Source organism: Canis lupus, chromosome 9 (genome assembly GCF_048164855.1).
Source record: "Canis lupus baileyi chromosome 9, mCanLup2.hap1, whole genome shotgun sequence".
NCBI classification, from domain to species: domain Eukaryota; kingdom Metazoa; phylum Chordata; class Mammalia; order Carnivora; family Canidae; genus Canis; species Canis lupus.
Genome location: NC_132846.1, coordinates 71604825 through 71622707, shown reverse-complemented (window position 1 = coordinate 71622707; position 17883 = coordinate 71604825). Strand labels below are relative to the sequence as shown.

Sequence of the window (17883 nt, the reverse complement as noted above, 5' to 3'; positions counted from 1 at the left end):
GAGAGAGAGAGAGGCAGACACAGACAGAGGGAGAAGCAGGCTTTGTGCAGGGAGCCCGACGTGGGACTCGATCCCGGGTCTCCAGGTTCACGCCCTGGACTAAAGGCGGTGCTAAACCGCTGAGCCACCCGGGCTGCCCCTAAGTTATGTTTAAAAGGTGTAACAGAGCACCAAAATAGGACTAGCAGAAAAAATAACAAAACATTAACAGTTGCCAGATATGAGGTTTTTTTTTCTTCTTTGAATTTTCCAAATTTTCTACCATAAACATACCCTACTTTGAACTGTAGTGGGAAAAAACTTTCCTTTTCAGTGCCGCCAATGAGACAAATTCCTACAAAGCAAACTTACTAGTAATAAAAGAAAACTTATATTATTTTTAATATATTTTTAAATTTTTATTTAAGTAATCTCTACAGCCAACATGGGTTTGAACTCATAACCCCAATAATCAAGAGTTGCATGCTCTTCTGACTGAGCCAGTCAGGCGTTCCCCCCACACACACACACACACCTTTTCTAAGTAGGCTTGGCACCCAACATGGGGCTTGAAGCTGACCCAGAGATTAACAGTTATATACTCTACTGATCAAGCCAGCCCAGATGCCCCTCTGAGAAAACTTTTTTTTTTTTTTTAAGATTTATTTATCCATTTCAGAGAGACGGGAGGGTGCACACACAAGCCAGGGAGAAGTAGAGAGAGAATGCTGGAGCAGACCCCCTCTAAGCACGGAGTCTGACAACAAAGTCGAAGACAAAGTCGTGGGGCTCGATCTCACAACTCTGAGATCACAATCTGGGCTGAAATCAAGAGCTGGCCACTAACTGTGCCACCCAGGTGCCCATAAGAAAACTTTTAAAAATGAACAAATTTCTCAATTTCCTCCCATGCCTCCACTGGCTGCCAGTGCTAAGGTAAGGTACGTGTAGGAGACAGTAGAGAAGAGGGATAGAGTCAGGGAAGAGATGGGGTACACACAACCGTTTGTACTCTAAATGCATTATCTCACAAAACATAATGAGAAAGATCAGTAACTGATTCATTTAAAAACATGTAACCAAAAACCAACCATATACAAGACACGCTTATCACACCAATTTTCCCACTGTCACTAAACAAGCGACAAGTCACTTACACAGTATCCATTCATTTGCATATTCAGAGTGTCTGTAACACACCAAAAGCAGGAGCCAGATACAGGGAGCTCAAAAATGAAACGGAGAAAATCAGCCCTCCTGAGCCAGTAACCTAGTTTAGGTGGTGGGGAGAGCAAGGATACTTAACTCAAATTACTTTATTTTCACTGTGACATGTGCTAGAGAGATGACCCAGCAGAGGGGGAGAGGAGACCTGACCTTGTCTAGGGGTCAGGGTAAAAGGCTTGGGCAAAAAAACAACATAGAAGCTAAGATGCACAGGAGTAGGAATTAACAGGAGAAGGGGTGGGGAATGGGAGGACTTTCTACGAAAGGGAAACAGCACATCAAAATCTGCAGCAAGAAGGGTAAGAAAGTGTGGACAGAGGAGTCCAAAGGAAGGCAGTGCATCAGAACGATAGAGCGAAAGAAAGAGAGGACAAGCAGGGGCCAGCTTGTGCGAGGCCTGGTAGCAGGCCACGTTAGCCATTTTGTTCTCAATGTTGAAAGCAACTCAAACCACTGAAAGATTTGAGGCTGTAGTGACAATCAGATTCACTTTTTAAAGACCACACTGGCTACTGTATAGAGAATAAGATAGAGGGGAGCACAGGCATAGCAGGGGGCCAGTCAGAGGCCTGCCTGGTGCCAGGGGAGATGTGTGAGGGCAGTGAAGATCCTAGGGCACCCCACTGGTTCAGCCAGAAGAGAATACAACTCTTCATCTCTGAGGTCGTTAGTTCGAGCCCCAAATTAGATGTAGAGATTACTAAAAATAAAACAAACAAAATAATGACCGAGATTCCTGACACAAGGAAAGTAGGTAGGGGAGAGAGGGAGACAAGAGAAGAAAGTGTTAGAGACAAAAATGAAATAAAAATCATTTAAAAAGGATAAAAAAATCACATAGAAAACAAAAACTACATAAATAAGTTGGAAATAAGGAAAAGAAAGTCATTCCATACAAGTACTAATAAACCGATTTCCAATCCTCAAAACAGAATTTTGGATAAAATAAGATACAATCAAGAGTACATATATCAGCACAAAAACAATTCACAAAGACTCCCAATTCTAAATGTAATATAAACCAAAAAATGATAGAGAAATTGCCAAGTCCCCAGAATAATGAGATACTTATCACAACTAACAGAAATTGATAAATAACACAGTTAAAATATTGTAAAGAGAGGAACAGCATTAAAAACTTGAACAACAAAAAACTTGAACAAACATGCACACAGTTACATCACCTTAAGCCTCACAGAAAATATGTGCAGAATTCAGAGGAAGGACAGAGGGACAGAATCTTCAAGCAGACTCCCCACTGAGCATAGAGCCCAATGCAGCTCCATCTCAGGACCCTGAGATCATGACCTGAGGTGAAACAAGAGTCAGATGCTTAAGTGATAGAGCCACCCAAGCAACCCAAGAATATACCTTCTTTTTTTTTTTTTATACCTTCTTTTAAAAACATATGGAACATGCTAACTGGATCACAAAGAAAGGTCTCATCACATTTCAAATAGCTAATATCAAAAAAGCATATTCTCTGACCATACAATGAAAGCAAATTGATCAATAACAAAATTAAACACCATGAACAGAAACTAAAAACACGTCCGCTTAGAAATTAAAGTGTGAGGGAATAAAAATAGAAATAATGAAATATTTAGACTGTTTTTTTTTAAGATTTTATTTATTTATTCATGAGAGACAGAGAGAGACAGAGACAGAGACAGAGAGAGACAGAGGCGGAGGGAGAAGCAGGCTCCATGCAGGGAGCCTGACATGGGACTCGATCCCGGGTCTCCAGGATCACGCTCTGGGCTGAAGGTGGCACTAAACCGCTGAGCCACCCGGGCTGCCCAAAATATTTAGATTTTAATAACAGTAGTATGTATTACCACATATCTAACATATAAAAAACTGCTAAAAAAATAACTGCTAAATTCTACAGCTTTGAACACATCATAAAAAAGAGGGGGAGCGAAAACCTAGAAAGGAAATAAAGATTACAACATATTAAGAAACAGAAAACAAACAGTAGCTGATTCTTTGAAACAACATTTTAACTGAGGAGCTCTTGCAAGTCTGCTCAGGAAGGAAGAATGAGAAAGGGAAGCCCAGCTGGTGACTGAGTCCACCAGCTGCCAAAGAGCCCCAAGCTGGCCACGGCTCTGCAGAGGAGGGGATGGGCATCATCCAACCCGGTGATGCCCATATCCACCATTGCAGACAGATGGTCCAGACAGCAAAAGGCAACAGGAGAAGGAGCTGGCCAAAGTCACCATCAAGAAGGAAGATCTAGAGCTGACAGTGACAGAGGTGCACATGCAGTGTACATTTTAAAAGCCATCACAACTAGATTCATGTGTCCAAGGAAGACCCACTGGGTTAATCTACTGTAATAAATACTTCTTCCTTTGGGGATGGGGGGGAGGCATAACCAAACAATATTAGAAAACAGACTTTCTATGAAAGGGAAATAGCACATCAGAGAGACTGATGTGAAAACAGAGACTTACAATAGGAGTGAGAAAGGAAATGGGAACAGGGCCCAGTTCAAGATGAGGTGGAGTAGAAGGAACCAGCAAAGGCAAGAAGTACTACTGAATGGCCGGAGAGGGGTGGGCCAGAAAGGTAGAGAGTCGAAACTAAAGTGTCATGACCAGGAGTGTTTCAAAGAAAAGCCAATGATCAGTTGTGCCAATGCTGCTGAAGAGAGGGCAAGGAAGCTACAGGACCCATGGTATCTATAGATTTGGCAGCAGAAAGTTGAGTATCCTAGAGAAATTAGAAGGGTGGGAACCAAGGTCACATTGGAGCAGAAGGACAAGTTTCCATCTGAATTAGTCATTTTGGAGCTGAAGCCGATTCAGCTGCTGCTGAGATCCAGAGCATCACTATGGAATCAGTGCCAGAGGTGGACTAGAGGAGGACGATGGGGGTGGACGTGGAAGCCAAGGTACCTCTAGTGTCTTGTCGTGGACATAAAACCACCCAAGATGACAGCAGGACTGGAGTGGAAAGGAAGGCTGTGAGGGGAGTCCCGAAGTCTTCAATGAGCAGAGGTGACCATAGGTCAGTATGGGCCATAAGGAAGAGAGAAAAGCGGATGGTCTAAAAGGGTAGAAGCTCCAAAGGAACCCCAGGAGGCGTGGCCATGGATCTACGCCTAGTCAGTGCTGCACTTAGAAGTACAGCCAGCAGTCAGGACTCTGCCTTTCCAGCTCTACCTGCTTCCCACTTTCTGAGCAATCGGGGAAATGCCAACTGCTGCCCTGTTAAGGAAAGCCCTAAGCATAATACCCACCGTTTTTTTTAATTAGCTGAGCTAATGCTGCCTCAGTCTTGATAGCTACATGCACCCCTATTCCAAAATCCAGAGGAAAGAAAAGTGCAATGTCAGGAGTTGTGCAGTTCCTGTAATTAAGCAGGAAGAAGCAAAAGGGACTGGAAGGAACAGTATGAGCAATTTTGTCTAGGACACAGGACAAGGAAGATGTAGCTTCCAAACCAAGCTAGCTCCAGATGATCAAGACACTAACCACGGCTTCCTCCTGGGTTAGCCCAGAAGAAAAGCACAAGATTAGAGGCTGTGGCTAATTTCTAAGAGCCTCTCAATGAAAGCAAAAGGGACTGGCAACCCTGCCTCTGTGAGCTTTGGTTACTAACAGCGACCATATTTGGCTTGTGACAGGAATTTTGAAAGATCATCTAATTTACTCAAGCAAATCCTTACAGGACTATAATCTCAACCAACTACTTCCTTTAAAATGGACACAATGTGCCCATTATGTACATGCACTGTGATGTGGATGAATAAGATGGTTTCTGCCCTCAAGATTTCAGTCTAGTGGGGGAGACAGATTCAAACAAAAAATTCCAAATTGTGTGAAAAAGTGGGAGGAGATTCATAGTAGTCAAATAGCAGGAGCAAAAGAAAGAAGGTTTCTAAACCGTGCATGAGTACAGAGCACCCCAAGTGGTCCTTCAGCTACGGTGTGCTGTCTTCCCTTTCTTACCAATACATCTTACCATGAACTCAAGGAAAAAACTGTTACTTGTGGGTTGCTAATACCTAAGCCAGCATAAGACCCTCAGTGTAGTTTGCATCTCTTGGTTGACTACCCAGTATCTACATATAGATTTATTCTCCTATCTGCTATCTACTCACACTGCAGCCCTAGAGGGGGCTCCAGGGCAATGAGGGTATTAGGTAATCTCATCTCCTTGTTGAAGGTCACAGGAGTGGGCTGGTAATCCAATATAGGGCAATAGGTCAAAGAAAAAGGTTTGCTGGGGGCTTCAATAAAACAATCTTTCTTAATCTTCTGAGAAAATGTCTAGAAGTGATGTTCACTCTCGTCCTATATACTAGCTCTAATTCTGGACCATGCGTCACACAAATGTGAAACCTAGATCGCTACCACCATTTTGCTGCTCAGGCCAGGCTGACATAAGGCAAAATCAAGTAGATCTCAGCAAAATTGAGCTGGTGCCTCAATCAAACCATGCCTAAAGCCCACTTTACCTGTGGAATATTCAACGACACAAGCCACTAGTTTGAGTTGGGTTTCCTCTTCCTTGCAAACCAAAACATCCCAAACATTATAATATATATGAAGTACACCAAATTGTAAAAACTAGTGAATCACCATCCACCACCTCCTTTTATAGCACCTTTCAATCAATGTTCACCTCTTACTCCTAGAAGTCCTTCTTAAACCTGTCAAATATTAAAATGTAAATCTTTTCCCTCTTCTTTAAATCTTGGAGAACGACAACTAGGTAATAACCTAAATAATAAAACCACGGCTCTGATTTATCCAGAAAATTTTATTTTAAAAATTTACAAATTTATAAAATTTAACTACAAAAATATGAAAATTATTCAAGGCAAAAACAAATACACACGCACACCCCTAAGCAAAGTTACAAGACATATGACAAATGAAAGAAAAAAATCTGTAACTCATATCACAAAAGGCTGATCTCCCCAATACATAATTCCTTTAAAAAAAAAAAATCAAAGATATCCAACAATCCAACACAAAAATGGGCAAGAGATATGAAACAGACATTTCATAGAAAAAAAAATATATTCCATTCTTATATATACAAAGATGCTCAACTGCTCTCATCACAAGGGAAAAACAAAAAAAATTTAAATTAATTTCTCACCTATGAGATCAAATGCAAATTTGACAACACGCTCTGCCAGTGAGGCTGTGGTGAAAACAGGTACTCTCACATGTGAGTACTGAATAGTACAATTCCTCCCTATGAAGGGTAATTTGAAAGATATTTATCAAATATATACACACACAAGCGCGCACACACACACACACACACACACATTAACCCTCTGACCCAGAAGTAACCTCTTCTGGAAATATATCCTGTAAGTCTACCTGCTTCGGTACAAAATAATATACATGCAAAGTTATTTACTGCAGCATTATCTGTAATATAAAAAGAAATTAACAATCAAGAACCACCTGGTTAAATGTGACATATATTTACATTGTGGAGTATCAAACAATTATAAAAATGAAGACGCTCTCTACTTAGTAATACGGTAAGATCTCCAATATATATCATTAAGCAGAAAAAAAACGAGATGCAAAATACCATACATAGTATGCTTATTCAACTTCTTCTCAGCTCAAATGTCATTTTATTCTTACAGCAACAGAAGGATGAGTCAAAAACAAATAAAATGATTATAAGGAGAGGAAGGAAACTGCAGGGAGGACAGAAATGTAAGCTAAACCTCTCTGAACAGAACCTTGTTTTATAATTCTGATGTTGGATGCACATAAATGTTTTATATAATGAAAACACAAAATTAAATTTATTTCCTAATAGACTTATTGAAGTATAAGTCTGTATTAGTAATTGCTATACAAGGAAGTGCACATATTAAATGTGTATAGCTTTATGAGTTTGGACATAGGCAAACACCCATGATACCATCACCATAACCAAGGTAAAAGACATACCCAGCACCTACAAAAGTCTCCTTATGTCCCTTTATTTTTTTGTTTTTGTGGTAAGAACACTTAACCGTCTTAACATTCTGAAGTGCACAATACCATGTTGTTAACTACAGGCACTATGCTGCACAGCAGATCTCTAGAATTTATTCATCTAGCATAACTGAAACTTACACAAAGTTAAATTTAAAAACAATCCCTCATGTTCTAAAACTGGATCATGGTAACAGTTGTGCAACTTGGTAAGTTTGCTAAAAATCATTGAATTATACACTTAAAATAGACAGCAGGAAGGTGCAATAATTTTGCTGGAATTAAGTCTGAAGAGGCAGTGAAAGAACTAAAGAAAGCTAGTGAAGACCAAAGCCTGTCCAACTTCAGTGAGCACCCAAACCACCTGGACACCCTTAGAATGCAGATTTTGACTCAGGAGGCTGGGAATGAGGCCTAATTCTGTACTTCCCACAAGTTCCCACGTGATGACACTGATGGCACAAATCTGTGCACCAAACTGTGAGGATCCAGACAACCTAGAGGAGCTTTGCTCTGAGAAGTAGCTAAGAAACTGGAGCAGTGGCTGCTGGTAGCAAAGGACGGGTAACAAGTTGGTGGGGGCCAAAGGGAGCTTTTTCTTCCCTTTTGCTGTAGGTTTCAACTGAGCCAGGGTTAGAACTGAAAGTGAGTACAAAAGGGTTGGTTAAGGACTAATCACAGCATTTAGAATGCTAAAAAGAGTGGCAGTATAGCAGGAGCCAAAATCACTGAAAAATGAAGGGAAGCGATGAGGGTCCAGCAGGGATGGTGCTGATACAATGTGATGACCTGAGTCCTGAAAGAGGACAATATGCTAGGAGGAGTCCTACAGGAGGACAATATACTAACGTAGTACATTACCTCAGAAATAGTACCAAAAGAAAGAAAATACATTTTAAAAAATCATTTTAAAAACCACACTAAGAGTTCTGGAAGCTAGGATATAGCCAACATTAAACAGGAAAGAAGATAATCTTGCTCTCTCTAATCAAGCCTTGCTAAGCTTCAATCCTCACAGTGACCCCTGGAGGAGCCATGTCACATCCTCAGGCCTCTGGCCTCTAGCTGTCTTGGTTTAGAATCCCTTCCCTCTTCAGCCCAACAACCCATCAGAAATCAGTTCAAATGTCAACTTGCTAAAACCTCTCTAAGTTCTCGCTGCAACTGAGGCAAACATCACACTGTAACATCGTATTGTAATCATCTATGATCTGAAAACCAGAGAAACACTCTTACAAGAGTCAATTTTGTAAATACTTCTTATATTCCTCCCTCTAGTTAGTGGCAGCAAGAGCAAAGGAATGAACCAGAAGAAAAAGAAAAGCAACACAAGACATGCTCAACTTAGAATTCTAGATAATCAGCTCAGCTACTGAGTCAAAAACACCCACAAGTATCACAGAGGCCTCTTCGTGGAGCTAGAAGTGTCACTTAACAGGACAGGAGAGAACTGTCACTCTTAACATTCAATCACACATAACAGCAGGTAAGGTAAGCCGAGATAATCAAAATCAGGGTGCTTAAGCTTTCTGTGCCATGGACTCCTTCTCACAAGGATGTTTCTAAATACAAAAGATTACAAAGGAAATCAATCATTAAAGTAGCTACTAAACAAATTTAGGATCTCTAAAAGTTTCTTTCCCACTGAACGAAAAGCTCTAGTGCAGATCCACTAACTACTGCAATTTTAAAGTAGCGAAGAGTGTAAATGGCATCTGATACATCCAGAACAACCATAATGTGATATGCAAACAAACACCTGTGATTTTCACTGGTGATGAAGTCACAAGCCTGTCACTATTGTGATTTGTTGCCTAGATCCATAATTGGAAGGACATGTTGGAATGCAGTTAGAGTTTTTTCCCATCTAGGTTGACATATCCCCTAAACTCTATTCAGATTAAGCAGCACTATTAAGTGAATATTGTCTAAAATAAGACGCCATCTGCACATCTCACCACTACTTACTTGTCCACCTCACCATCAGATTGTAGGCACTTTAGGCTAGGGACTATGCCTTATTTGTCTTTGGGTCTACCATAAATGTTAGCTCAATGAATAAGTCATTTATTATTCCACTGGACTATGAACTCCTTGATGGCAGATTCTGTCTCAACAACAACACAGAGCAACCCCTCAATAAATCTGATAGAATGAATGCGTATGTGAATATCTTATCTTCTGGGTTGGACGATAATCGATAATCCTCTGAAGGTCAGGGATCATGTCTCATACTTCTTTGATTTCCCATAGTCTAGTATACTGCTTTTCACGTAAAACCACTCAAATATTTATTAAATGAGACATTAAGACGAGACGGAGCCTCTGAAACGAAGATCAAAGTAAGCAAAGAGAATGAGCCCATGTACCAGTTCTGTTGTACCAGGGAAAAAAAAATGCAGTACAGCAGTGAGGCTGGATGTGAATCAACCAAAGGAAAGACAGATCCAAGCCACAGAGATCATCTATAATGTGGTTACTTGAAAATATGTGAAAATATTTCTATTCTTGCTTTTAAAATATAAAAATCTTATAAATTCCTTCCTCATTCTTCTTTCTTATAAAGTCTACAAGTAAATTTTCCTACCGGTACAAAACAAGATAAAAGTGTAGCAAAGACTGGTTTGGCATGTTTTTAGTACAATATACCCTACTTTTAAAAAATCCATATTACAAAATAGAATTGAGAATGCAAACCATGACTCAATTTACAAATTACCAACTGGCAGAGAAGTTGTGAAGTTGAGAAAAATGCTACAAGGTAAGAGCAACTGCCAACTCAATCAGAAACAAAGATAAAGCATTTCTGAAATTAGAAATATAAAGACAGAAGTTTTTAAATTTATAAAAACATGATCTATACACAGTATTTCATGGCAAATCATGAAATCCAATCCATCACGTGTGAAATCCAATCTAATATCCTTCTCCTTGTAGGCAGAGAAATACTTCTCCACTTCAGCTTTACTCCTTAATTCCACTTGATACTTGCATTGGTTATAACATGTGCACAGCACACACTACTTTATATTACAATTACCAGTACAAAAATACAAGCCCCTTACAGGCAGAAGTATCTTACTTCACCCTTACATCATCCACAACAGACAACAGTACCTTGTTTTTTTTTCTTTTTTTTTTTTAAAGATTTATTTATTTATGATAGACATAGAGAGAGAGGCAGAGACACAGGCAGAGGGAGAAGCAGGCTCCATGCACCGGGAGCCCGACATGGGATTTGATCCCGGGTCTCCAGGATCGCGCCCTGGGCCAAAGGCAGGCGCCAAGCCGCTGCGCCACCCAGGGATCCCCCATACCTTGTAAATAAAAGCTCTGTAATAAACACTTCATGAATGAGGATTAGTTTATTTTATTTTATTTGAGAGAGAGAGACAGAGAGAGAGAGAATATGAGCTGGGGGAGGGGCAGAGGGAGAAGCAGACTCCCTGCTGAGCAGGGAGCCTGACTGGGGCCTCAACCCCAGGACCTTAAGATGAAGGCCTGAGCTGAAAGCCACCACTTAACAGAGACTGAGCCACCCACAGGTGCCCCACAGGATTATTTTTTAAAGAACAAGATGTATCTTGTGCTTTATCATAAATAACAGATGCCAAATGTTCTGAGAATAAGGTAACTTATCACTGATCTTCCCAGACAACTTAAAATGTCCTGAAAATGAAGACTAAGAATGTCTACCAATTAAAGTTATTTCTGTTTTTGATGTTTACTCCTAAATAATCACACAGGATATTTCATATTTCTGTACAAACTAACCTCATTGAAATATAAATAAAATAGTTCTCTAAGACCTCAAACACCAGTACAAAAATCTTCACATTTTTAAAACAAGGTTCTTTAGGCATATAGCCAATCTAGTCAGTGATAAAATCCACAATGTTTTGATTCTTGCTCAAGTTTTCTAGCACAATAAATACTTAAATAAAATGAAGTCACTAAATTAACTCAATAATAATAAACATAGGCGACAAGTTTTCTTGAGGGCAAAAGGCTTTGTCTATACCCAGCATCTAGAACAGTATCTCTTATCTGGTAAGCATGGCCCTGAAAATATTTGCTAAAACAATGACATTCATGAGTATCTCATGGATTTCACAGATATATTGTGAGAGCTTATCATTGCTCATATCCATCCATTCTGTTCTTCAAAATTTCATCATCCTCCTCCTCTTCAAGGTCAAGAGACCAAGGTATCATATAAAAGTTTCTCTCGCCTGCTCTTAAATGATGAGGCAGATAAGGCAGATTAGTATACAAGATTTGACAGCCAAATAACTAAGCAATTATCAATATTTCAGAAGATATTAAGTAATGTCTTCTGAATGGAAAAATGTTTCCATTCAACTCCACATGTACCCTACTAAATATAGTACAAAATTTCTCAAAGTAAATTTGATATAAAAAATCCTAATCGTCCACGCCTCTTTCTAAACTAGAAATAGGGAGCAGAGAGATGTGACAATTACAAATGGAGTCAAAGTTGTGAACAAGACATGACCCTCTCTGGAGAGGTCAGTAGCCAAAACTAGCCTGTGGGAAAAACCTTTGAAAGGCTTCTAGCTCACCGCCCCCCCCCCCCCCCAATGAATTACTCAGTCACCAACAGGTGGTCCTGAAGTCTTTGAGAAAGAGACAGACTACCTCCACATAGAACACTCATTCTCTCCCAAGTCAACCCATTGCACTCCTGGATAAACTCTGGCTCTGAAAATATTTTAGCTGTTATTATATGACTCTTCTTCTCGCCCCAGCTTCATGTCAACATAGTGAGTACAAAGCTTTTTCTAGTATAAAGACCTAGAATCACAAGTTCTACTTGCTTTCACAACACACCCCACTCCTCAATTCCCATTGAGTAGGCAATGAATACAAGACAGGAAGACATCTTCCCAATAGAAAGATGGATTTATTTTCATTAAAAAACTTGAGCACAGACTCCCACAACCTTAAGAGTTGAAAAGGCCTTGGAAGCCATCTAATTCTATGCCCCTTCTTCCTCCCCCCTGCCCCCACCATTGTAGGAATTGCTCCAATAACATCTCTGGGCAACACATTTCTGTCCCAGAATCTTAAGATGGGAGAGGAAAAAAAAAAAGTAGCCTCTTTGATTTGAATGTTAAGTAATTCTGCGTATAGTTTTTAAAAGTTGTCTATTAGAGGGATCCCTGGGTGGCGCAGCGGTTTGGCGCCTGCCTTTGGCCCAGGGCGCGATCCTGGAGACCTGGGATCGAATCCCACGTCGGGCTCCCGGTGCATGGAGCCTGCTTCTCCCTCTGCCTGTGTCTCTGCCTCCCTCTCTCTCTCTCTGTGTGACTATCATAAATAAATAAAAATTTAAAAAAATAAATAAATAAATAAAAGTTGTCTATTAGAACACAGATTTGAGGGCAGCCTCCATGGCTCAGCAGTTTAGCACCACATTCAGCCCAGGACATGGTCTGGAGACCCGGGATCAAGTCCCTGCGTGGAGCCTGCTTCTCCCTCTACCTGTGTCTCTACCTCTCTCTGTGTGTCTCTCATGAATAAATATATAAAATCATTAAAAAATAAAAATAAATTAAAAACCCCATAAATTTTGATAGGTAATATGTTGTGACAGAAATAGATTAAAAGTAACGTGTCATTTGGTTACTTTCCATTACTTCATGGTCTCTTGCTACACAATTTCCCAGTTGTAAGAAAGCTAAATTTGTTACCTACTAACAATAATTTTAAAATGTCTTTACAAATGGGACGCCTGGGTGGCTCAGTGGTTGAGCAGCTGCCTTTGGCTCAGGGCATAATCCCTGTCCCAGGATCGAGTCCCACATGTGGCTCCCTGCATGGAGCCTGTTTCTCCCTCTGTCTGTGTTGCGTCTCTGCCACTCTCTCTGTGTCTCTAATAAATAAATAAAATATTTAAAAAGCAAAATGTCTTTACAAAGATGTGAGCCACTAAAAATATCCATTATTTGGGAGACCAAAATTAAATAGGTTATTTGGCTTGAAGAGATCTTTTTAAAAGTATGGCATATGGGGTGCCTAGGTGGCTCAGTCCATTAAGCTTTCACTCTTGATCTCAATTCAGGTCTTGATCTCAGGGTTGTGAGTTGAAGCTCTGCAATGAGCTCCATGCCCAGCATGGAGCCTACTTTAATTAATTAATTAATTAATTAATTAATTAATTAAGAGTATGGTATAGATGGACACTGATGCTTTACCCATTCATTCACCCAACAAATAAATAGTAAGGGCCTACCTCATGCCAGACACTCTGCTGGGTGCTAGGAAAACAGTGAAAGCAGAAAACACATGGTCTCTCTTCTAAGCAATCTTTGTTTATAGAAGAGACAGATTATCACCCAGAGAATTACAAATTGAGAAATGTGCTAGAAAGGCAAAGTTCAGGATGTTATGAGAATATGAAGGAAAGTTGATCTAGCCTGGGAATTCAAAGCAGGATATGCTATGGAAGTGACATTTAAGCTGAGATCTGAATGGTGGCCATTCACATTTATATAAAAACATCTCATAAAATGAAAGCACTGGTCCAATAAACCCAGCTACCTTTGGCATCTTTATCCCAAAACAACCTTTTTTTTAAAAAAAGGAAGGCCAAGTATTCTATAAGAAGGTTTAAAGGCTAAGAATTGATAAGTTCTTTGGAGAAAGGGATAGGGTCATACTCTACTGTAGATACCCCACCTTGTATAATTATTAGCATTATAGTCACTCAAATATTTGCTGAAATGATTAACATATTAAATCAATGCTCATATGGGACCCATGGGTGCCTCAGCAGTTGGGTGTCTGCCTTCAGCCCAGGTCGTAATCCCAGGAACTGGGATCAGGTCCCATATCAGGTTCCCTGTGAGGAGCCTGCTTCTCTCTCTATGTCTCTGCCTCTCTCTCTCTCTCTCTCTCTCATGAATAAATAAATAAATCTTTTAAAATAAATAAATAAATACTCAGATTATCTTCAGGTAAGCAAAATAAATTCACAAAACTACATGTCCTTACACAAGTAACTCCATCCCAAACTTCAACTGTGAAAAGAAGATGCTTTCTTGTACCTCACAGGAATGCTATCAAGATTCGATGAGATAATAAATGGCAAAATGCTGGGGCAGATCTTGAAATGCTTGGAGGATATGGCATCCGTGCGATCAAAAGCTTGATCAGTCCCTTCTCACTATGACAGCTCTTTAGATTCAGTTGTGCTTCATTTTCCTGACCATGAGAAGAAAAAAAAAAAAAAAAAACTGTAACACAGGTTACTCCTTCTCTAGCCTTGGTTTTCTGGAAAAGGGTGAAACTGCAAAACTCAAAAGTCCCCTCTAGCTCTAGAAACGGACTTGCACATCTTTTTAAAGGGCCAAGAATACACTCCTTGACTCACATTTGAGACTACCTCCTCATTCACTCCACTCCCTCCATGACTCCATACTTCCCTTCAGGAATGGCAGCACATAGTTCATGACTTAAGTTTTTCAGGTCGCCTGGGTGGCTCAGGGGTTGAGCGTTTGCGTTTGGCTCAGGGCATGATCCTGGAGTTTCAGGATCGAGTCCCACATCAGGCTCCCTTCAGGAAGCCTGCTTCTCCCTCAGCCTGAGTCTGTCTCTCTCTCTCTCTCTCTCTCTCTCTGTCTCTCATGAATAAATGAATAAAATCTTACAAAAATAATAAAAATAAAAATAAATGACTTAAGTTTTTCAAAGACTTACTTTTCACTTATTTTACATTTAAATTGAATGTATGCATCCATATTAGACCTTCTGAATAATCCAAATGATTGTTGTAAAACTCTGTATGCCCCAATGAAAAAAAAAACTAATAAAAACAGTCAAAATGACCAACTGTCAAGAAGAGAGTTATAACTCCTAACCTCAAAAAGTAAATTTCGGTTTCCTGAGTAAGAAAAACTATCTGCTCTATTTTAAAATCAAAAAAGACAGTCTTAAAAACAAGCACTTATACTCAAAAATAACAATAAATACATGCAAACTCTTTCATGGAAAACAATTTTTCTAAAAGAATTACAATGGCTAGAAGAGAACTAAAATGTCCACCATACAATGCTATGTCACTGCATGTAAATGAAATTTTACCAAAAAAAAGTTAGCACCCAAATAAATTATACAGCTAAAAAGAAATCTACATATTTAAGATTTGTCTTGTTTAAAATAATTTTGGAGTGTGGTTCTGAAAAGCTCTCCTTGTTTTAACCTTCGTCAAATAGCATCCCACTACGAGAACACAACTATGATACTTCCAAGCAAGAGATCTGTTTTATGATGCAAACCAAGGCGACCAGGTCCAGATAAGGTCTGCCACTAGAGAATGCCTCAGAAATAACACACTTTCAAAGAAAACTTTCTTATAAAAAAGGTAACGTCGAAACTAGTAACTGTTGGTAAATTTAGCTATTCAGCACGTTTAAAATCTTATACAAGTGTTAGTAACTTAAAATTCTAAACTTATTTCCAGAGAAAAAGTTGATCCTTTCAGTCCTCGTATAAATGGCAGGATAGCAGCTTCCCGTGTGACAGTTACTCTTAATGCTTATTTTAACTGTATTTTACACCTACCAAATATTTCAGGCTTTAAAGTTCATTACAGCTATTATATTAAAAATTACAACGTGAGTACTGCAATGTTCACTTTTTAAAGAGGAGCAGATTGGAATTAAAGAAACTCATCCAAAGTCACCCAACAAGTCAGCAAAAAAGTTGAGAGCAGTACTAAAACTTCAGCTCCTGGACTACTAACTACTTCACACTTTCCCAGTTCCAAAAGAGAGAGAGAGAGAGAAAAAAAAAAAAAAAAAAGAACTGAAGGGAATTACTTTCAGTAATAACACCATGTCTCAATCACAGTAGAAGGCTTATCATGAACACTCACCAAAAAAAAAAAAAGATGCACCTTGAACAAATGAGACCGCTTGCTACCTCTGGATACTACTGTCCCGTCCTAGTTCTTGAAACCAAGCAAAAACTTACTGCATCTGGATAGATTACATCCTAGAGAATGTTCGCTCTTCAATACGGGCAATGTGCTTTCGCACTAACAACAACAACAACAAAAAACACTTGTAAATGAACGTTGCCACCTTTCTCCAGGCTTAGGTACTGTGGGGACACATCAATTCCAAGTCAAAGACCACCTCTCAAAAGTAAGCAGTACTCAAGGAGAACAGAGTTACACAGCCAATAAAGGAAAAGCTCTAATAAGTTGCTTCTTTCGAAGAGATATTTTTAAAGGATGATTACATGCTTCACAGAATTAATGTTAAGTCGCCCGCCAAGGGAAAAAAAAAAGGATTCTTGTAAAGTAGCTTTTAAGGCATATCCCTCCCTCTTTTGGGACACAGTCTGACTTGTTGGACAAGAATGATCCGGGCACGCTGACACAGAACCCCTATGAACCTAGCTTAGATCACTGAAAACATCACTTCGACCTGCCAACTATAATAAGTCTTTTCCGTTCTGTAAGGGCCAAAATGACCCCTCTTAATCTCTCCGGAGAAGGTTCTCCGGCAGAGAAAAGTGACAGCCAGTCCTCCTTCCGAGGTTTCTGGGGAAAGTGTCAACAGCAGAGAGAGAGGCTCCTAGGAAGTGTCAGTGCGGTAGCAGGTGGAGTAGCCCCCGGTGCCGAGCAGGTCCCTCCTGACCTAGTCTCCAGTCCTCCGCTTCCAGCCGGGATTCCGCCTTGCAGACCTTCCCCAGCCGCCCGGCGCCCCCGTTCCCACCCCGCAGCGAGGCTCCCAACTCTCCCGGGAGGCCAGGCAGTCTAGGCAGACGCGACGGCCACCCCACCTCTTCCGGGGACTCGCAGGCCCGCTCCCTGGCCGTGTCGGAGCCCGACGGACCCTGCGAGGGGGAAGGCAGCCGGCGCCCGGTCGGGCCTCCCGGACCCAGCCCCGCACCCCGCGGGCCCCTCCCACCGCCCCCACCCCCTGGCAGCACCACCGTCCTTACTCGCGAATCCCCCTTCCCCCGGAGCACCCCAGCGGAGTTACCGGCCCACTCCGAAGTGCGAGCGACCGCCGCCCCTACCGGTCACCCCGGCCCCCACTGTCACCACCCTGCTCGCGGCCCCCGCCCACGCCGCTGGCGAGCCCCGGTGACGCCCGGGTCGGTACCTTGCGGACCCCCTTGTAGATATAGAAGTAGAGCTCCCGGCCCACATTGAAGCAGAGGCGGTCGCCGTTGCCGGACTGGTCGTTGAGGTTTACGAAGGAGACGCGGACGGGGTTGGATCCCTGCGAGTTGAAGGGCACCCGGTTGGGCCGGCTGTACTCCGAGTGCGGCAGCAGCTTGTACAGACCTTCCCGAGTGGTGAATTGGGTCTTAATCTCGTTCATCTCCTTCCCTCCTCCCTCCGTCGCCATCTTGGAAAGCAGCGTTCATCCTGCCCTAAGTGCCCGGATCACGCCCACCGCGCAGGCGCCGTCCCTTCCCCCCGCCCCCCGCCTCTCCCTCGTGGCCCCGCCCACCCGCGAGGCGGCCCCGCGGAGGCCGGCCGAGGGGCAGGGGCGGGCTTGTTTACGGCCGCACTGCGCAGGCGCGCTCACCTGGCGCGCCCGGCGCGGCTGGGCGTCCGCAGGCCCCGCCCCCGGGCGCGGCCTCGGGGCGGCCCCCGGGCGGTGCAGGTGAGGCGGTAGGCCGCCGCCTCCGCCGTCTCCGCCGCCTCCGCCCCCGCCGCGGCTGCCTC

General features: G+C 41.7%; 1 protein-coding gene across 19 annotated transcripts in view; it reads right to left on the bottom strand.

Moving 5' to 3' along the window:
• Nucleotides 1–17673, bottom strand: part of WDR20 (WD repeat domain 20) — a 61822-nt gene extending 44149 nt beyond the window's left edge. For 3 of the 19 annotated variants that reach the window (XM_072840003.1, XM_072840004.1, XM_072840006.1), the window contains exon 1: nucleotides 17312–17657. In XM_072840003.1, the coding sequence (XP_072696104.1) occupies nucleotides 17312–17560 (249 nt within the window). In that variant the 5' untranslated portion in view covers nucleotides 17561–17657. The other 16 variants (XM_072839986.1, XM_072839985.1, XR_012037254.1 and 13 more) reach the window with 15 other exon arrangements.
• Between the last annotated feature and the right edge of the window lie 210 nt (nucleotides 17674–17883).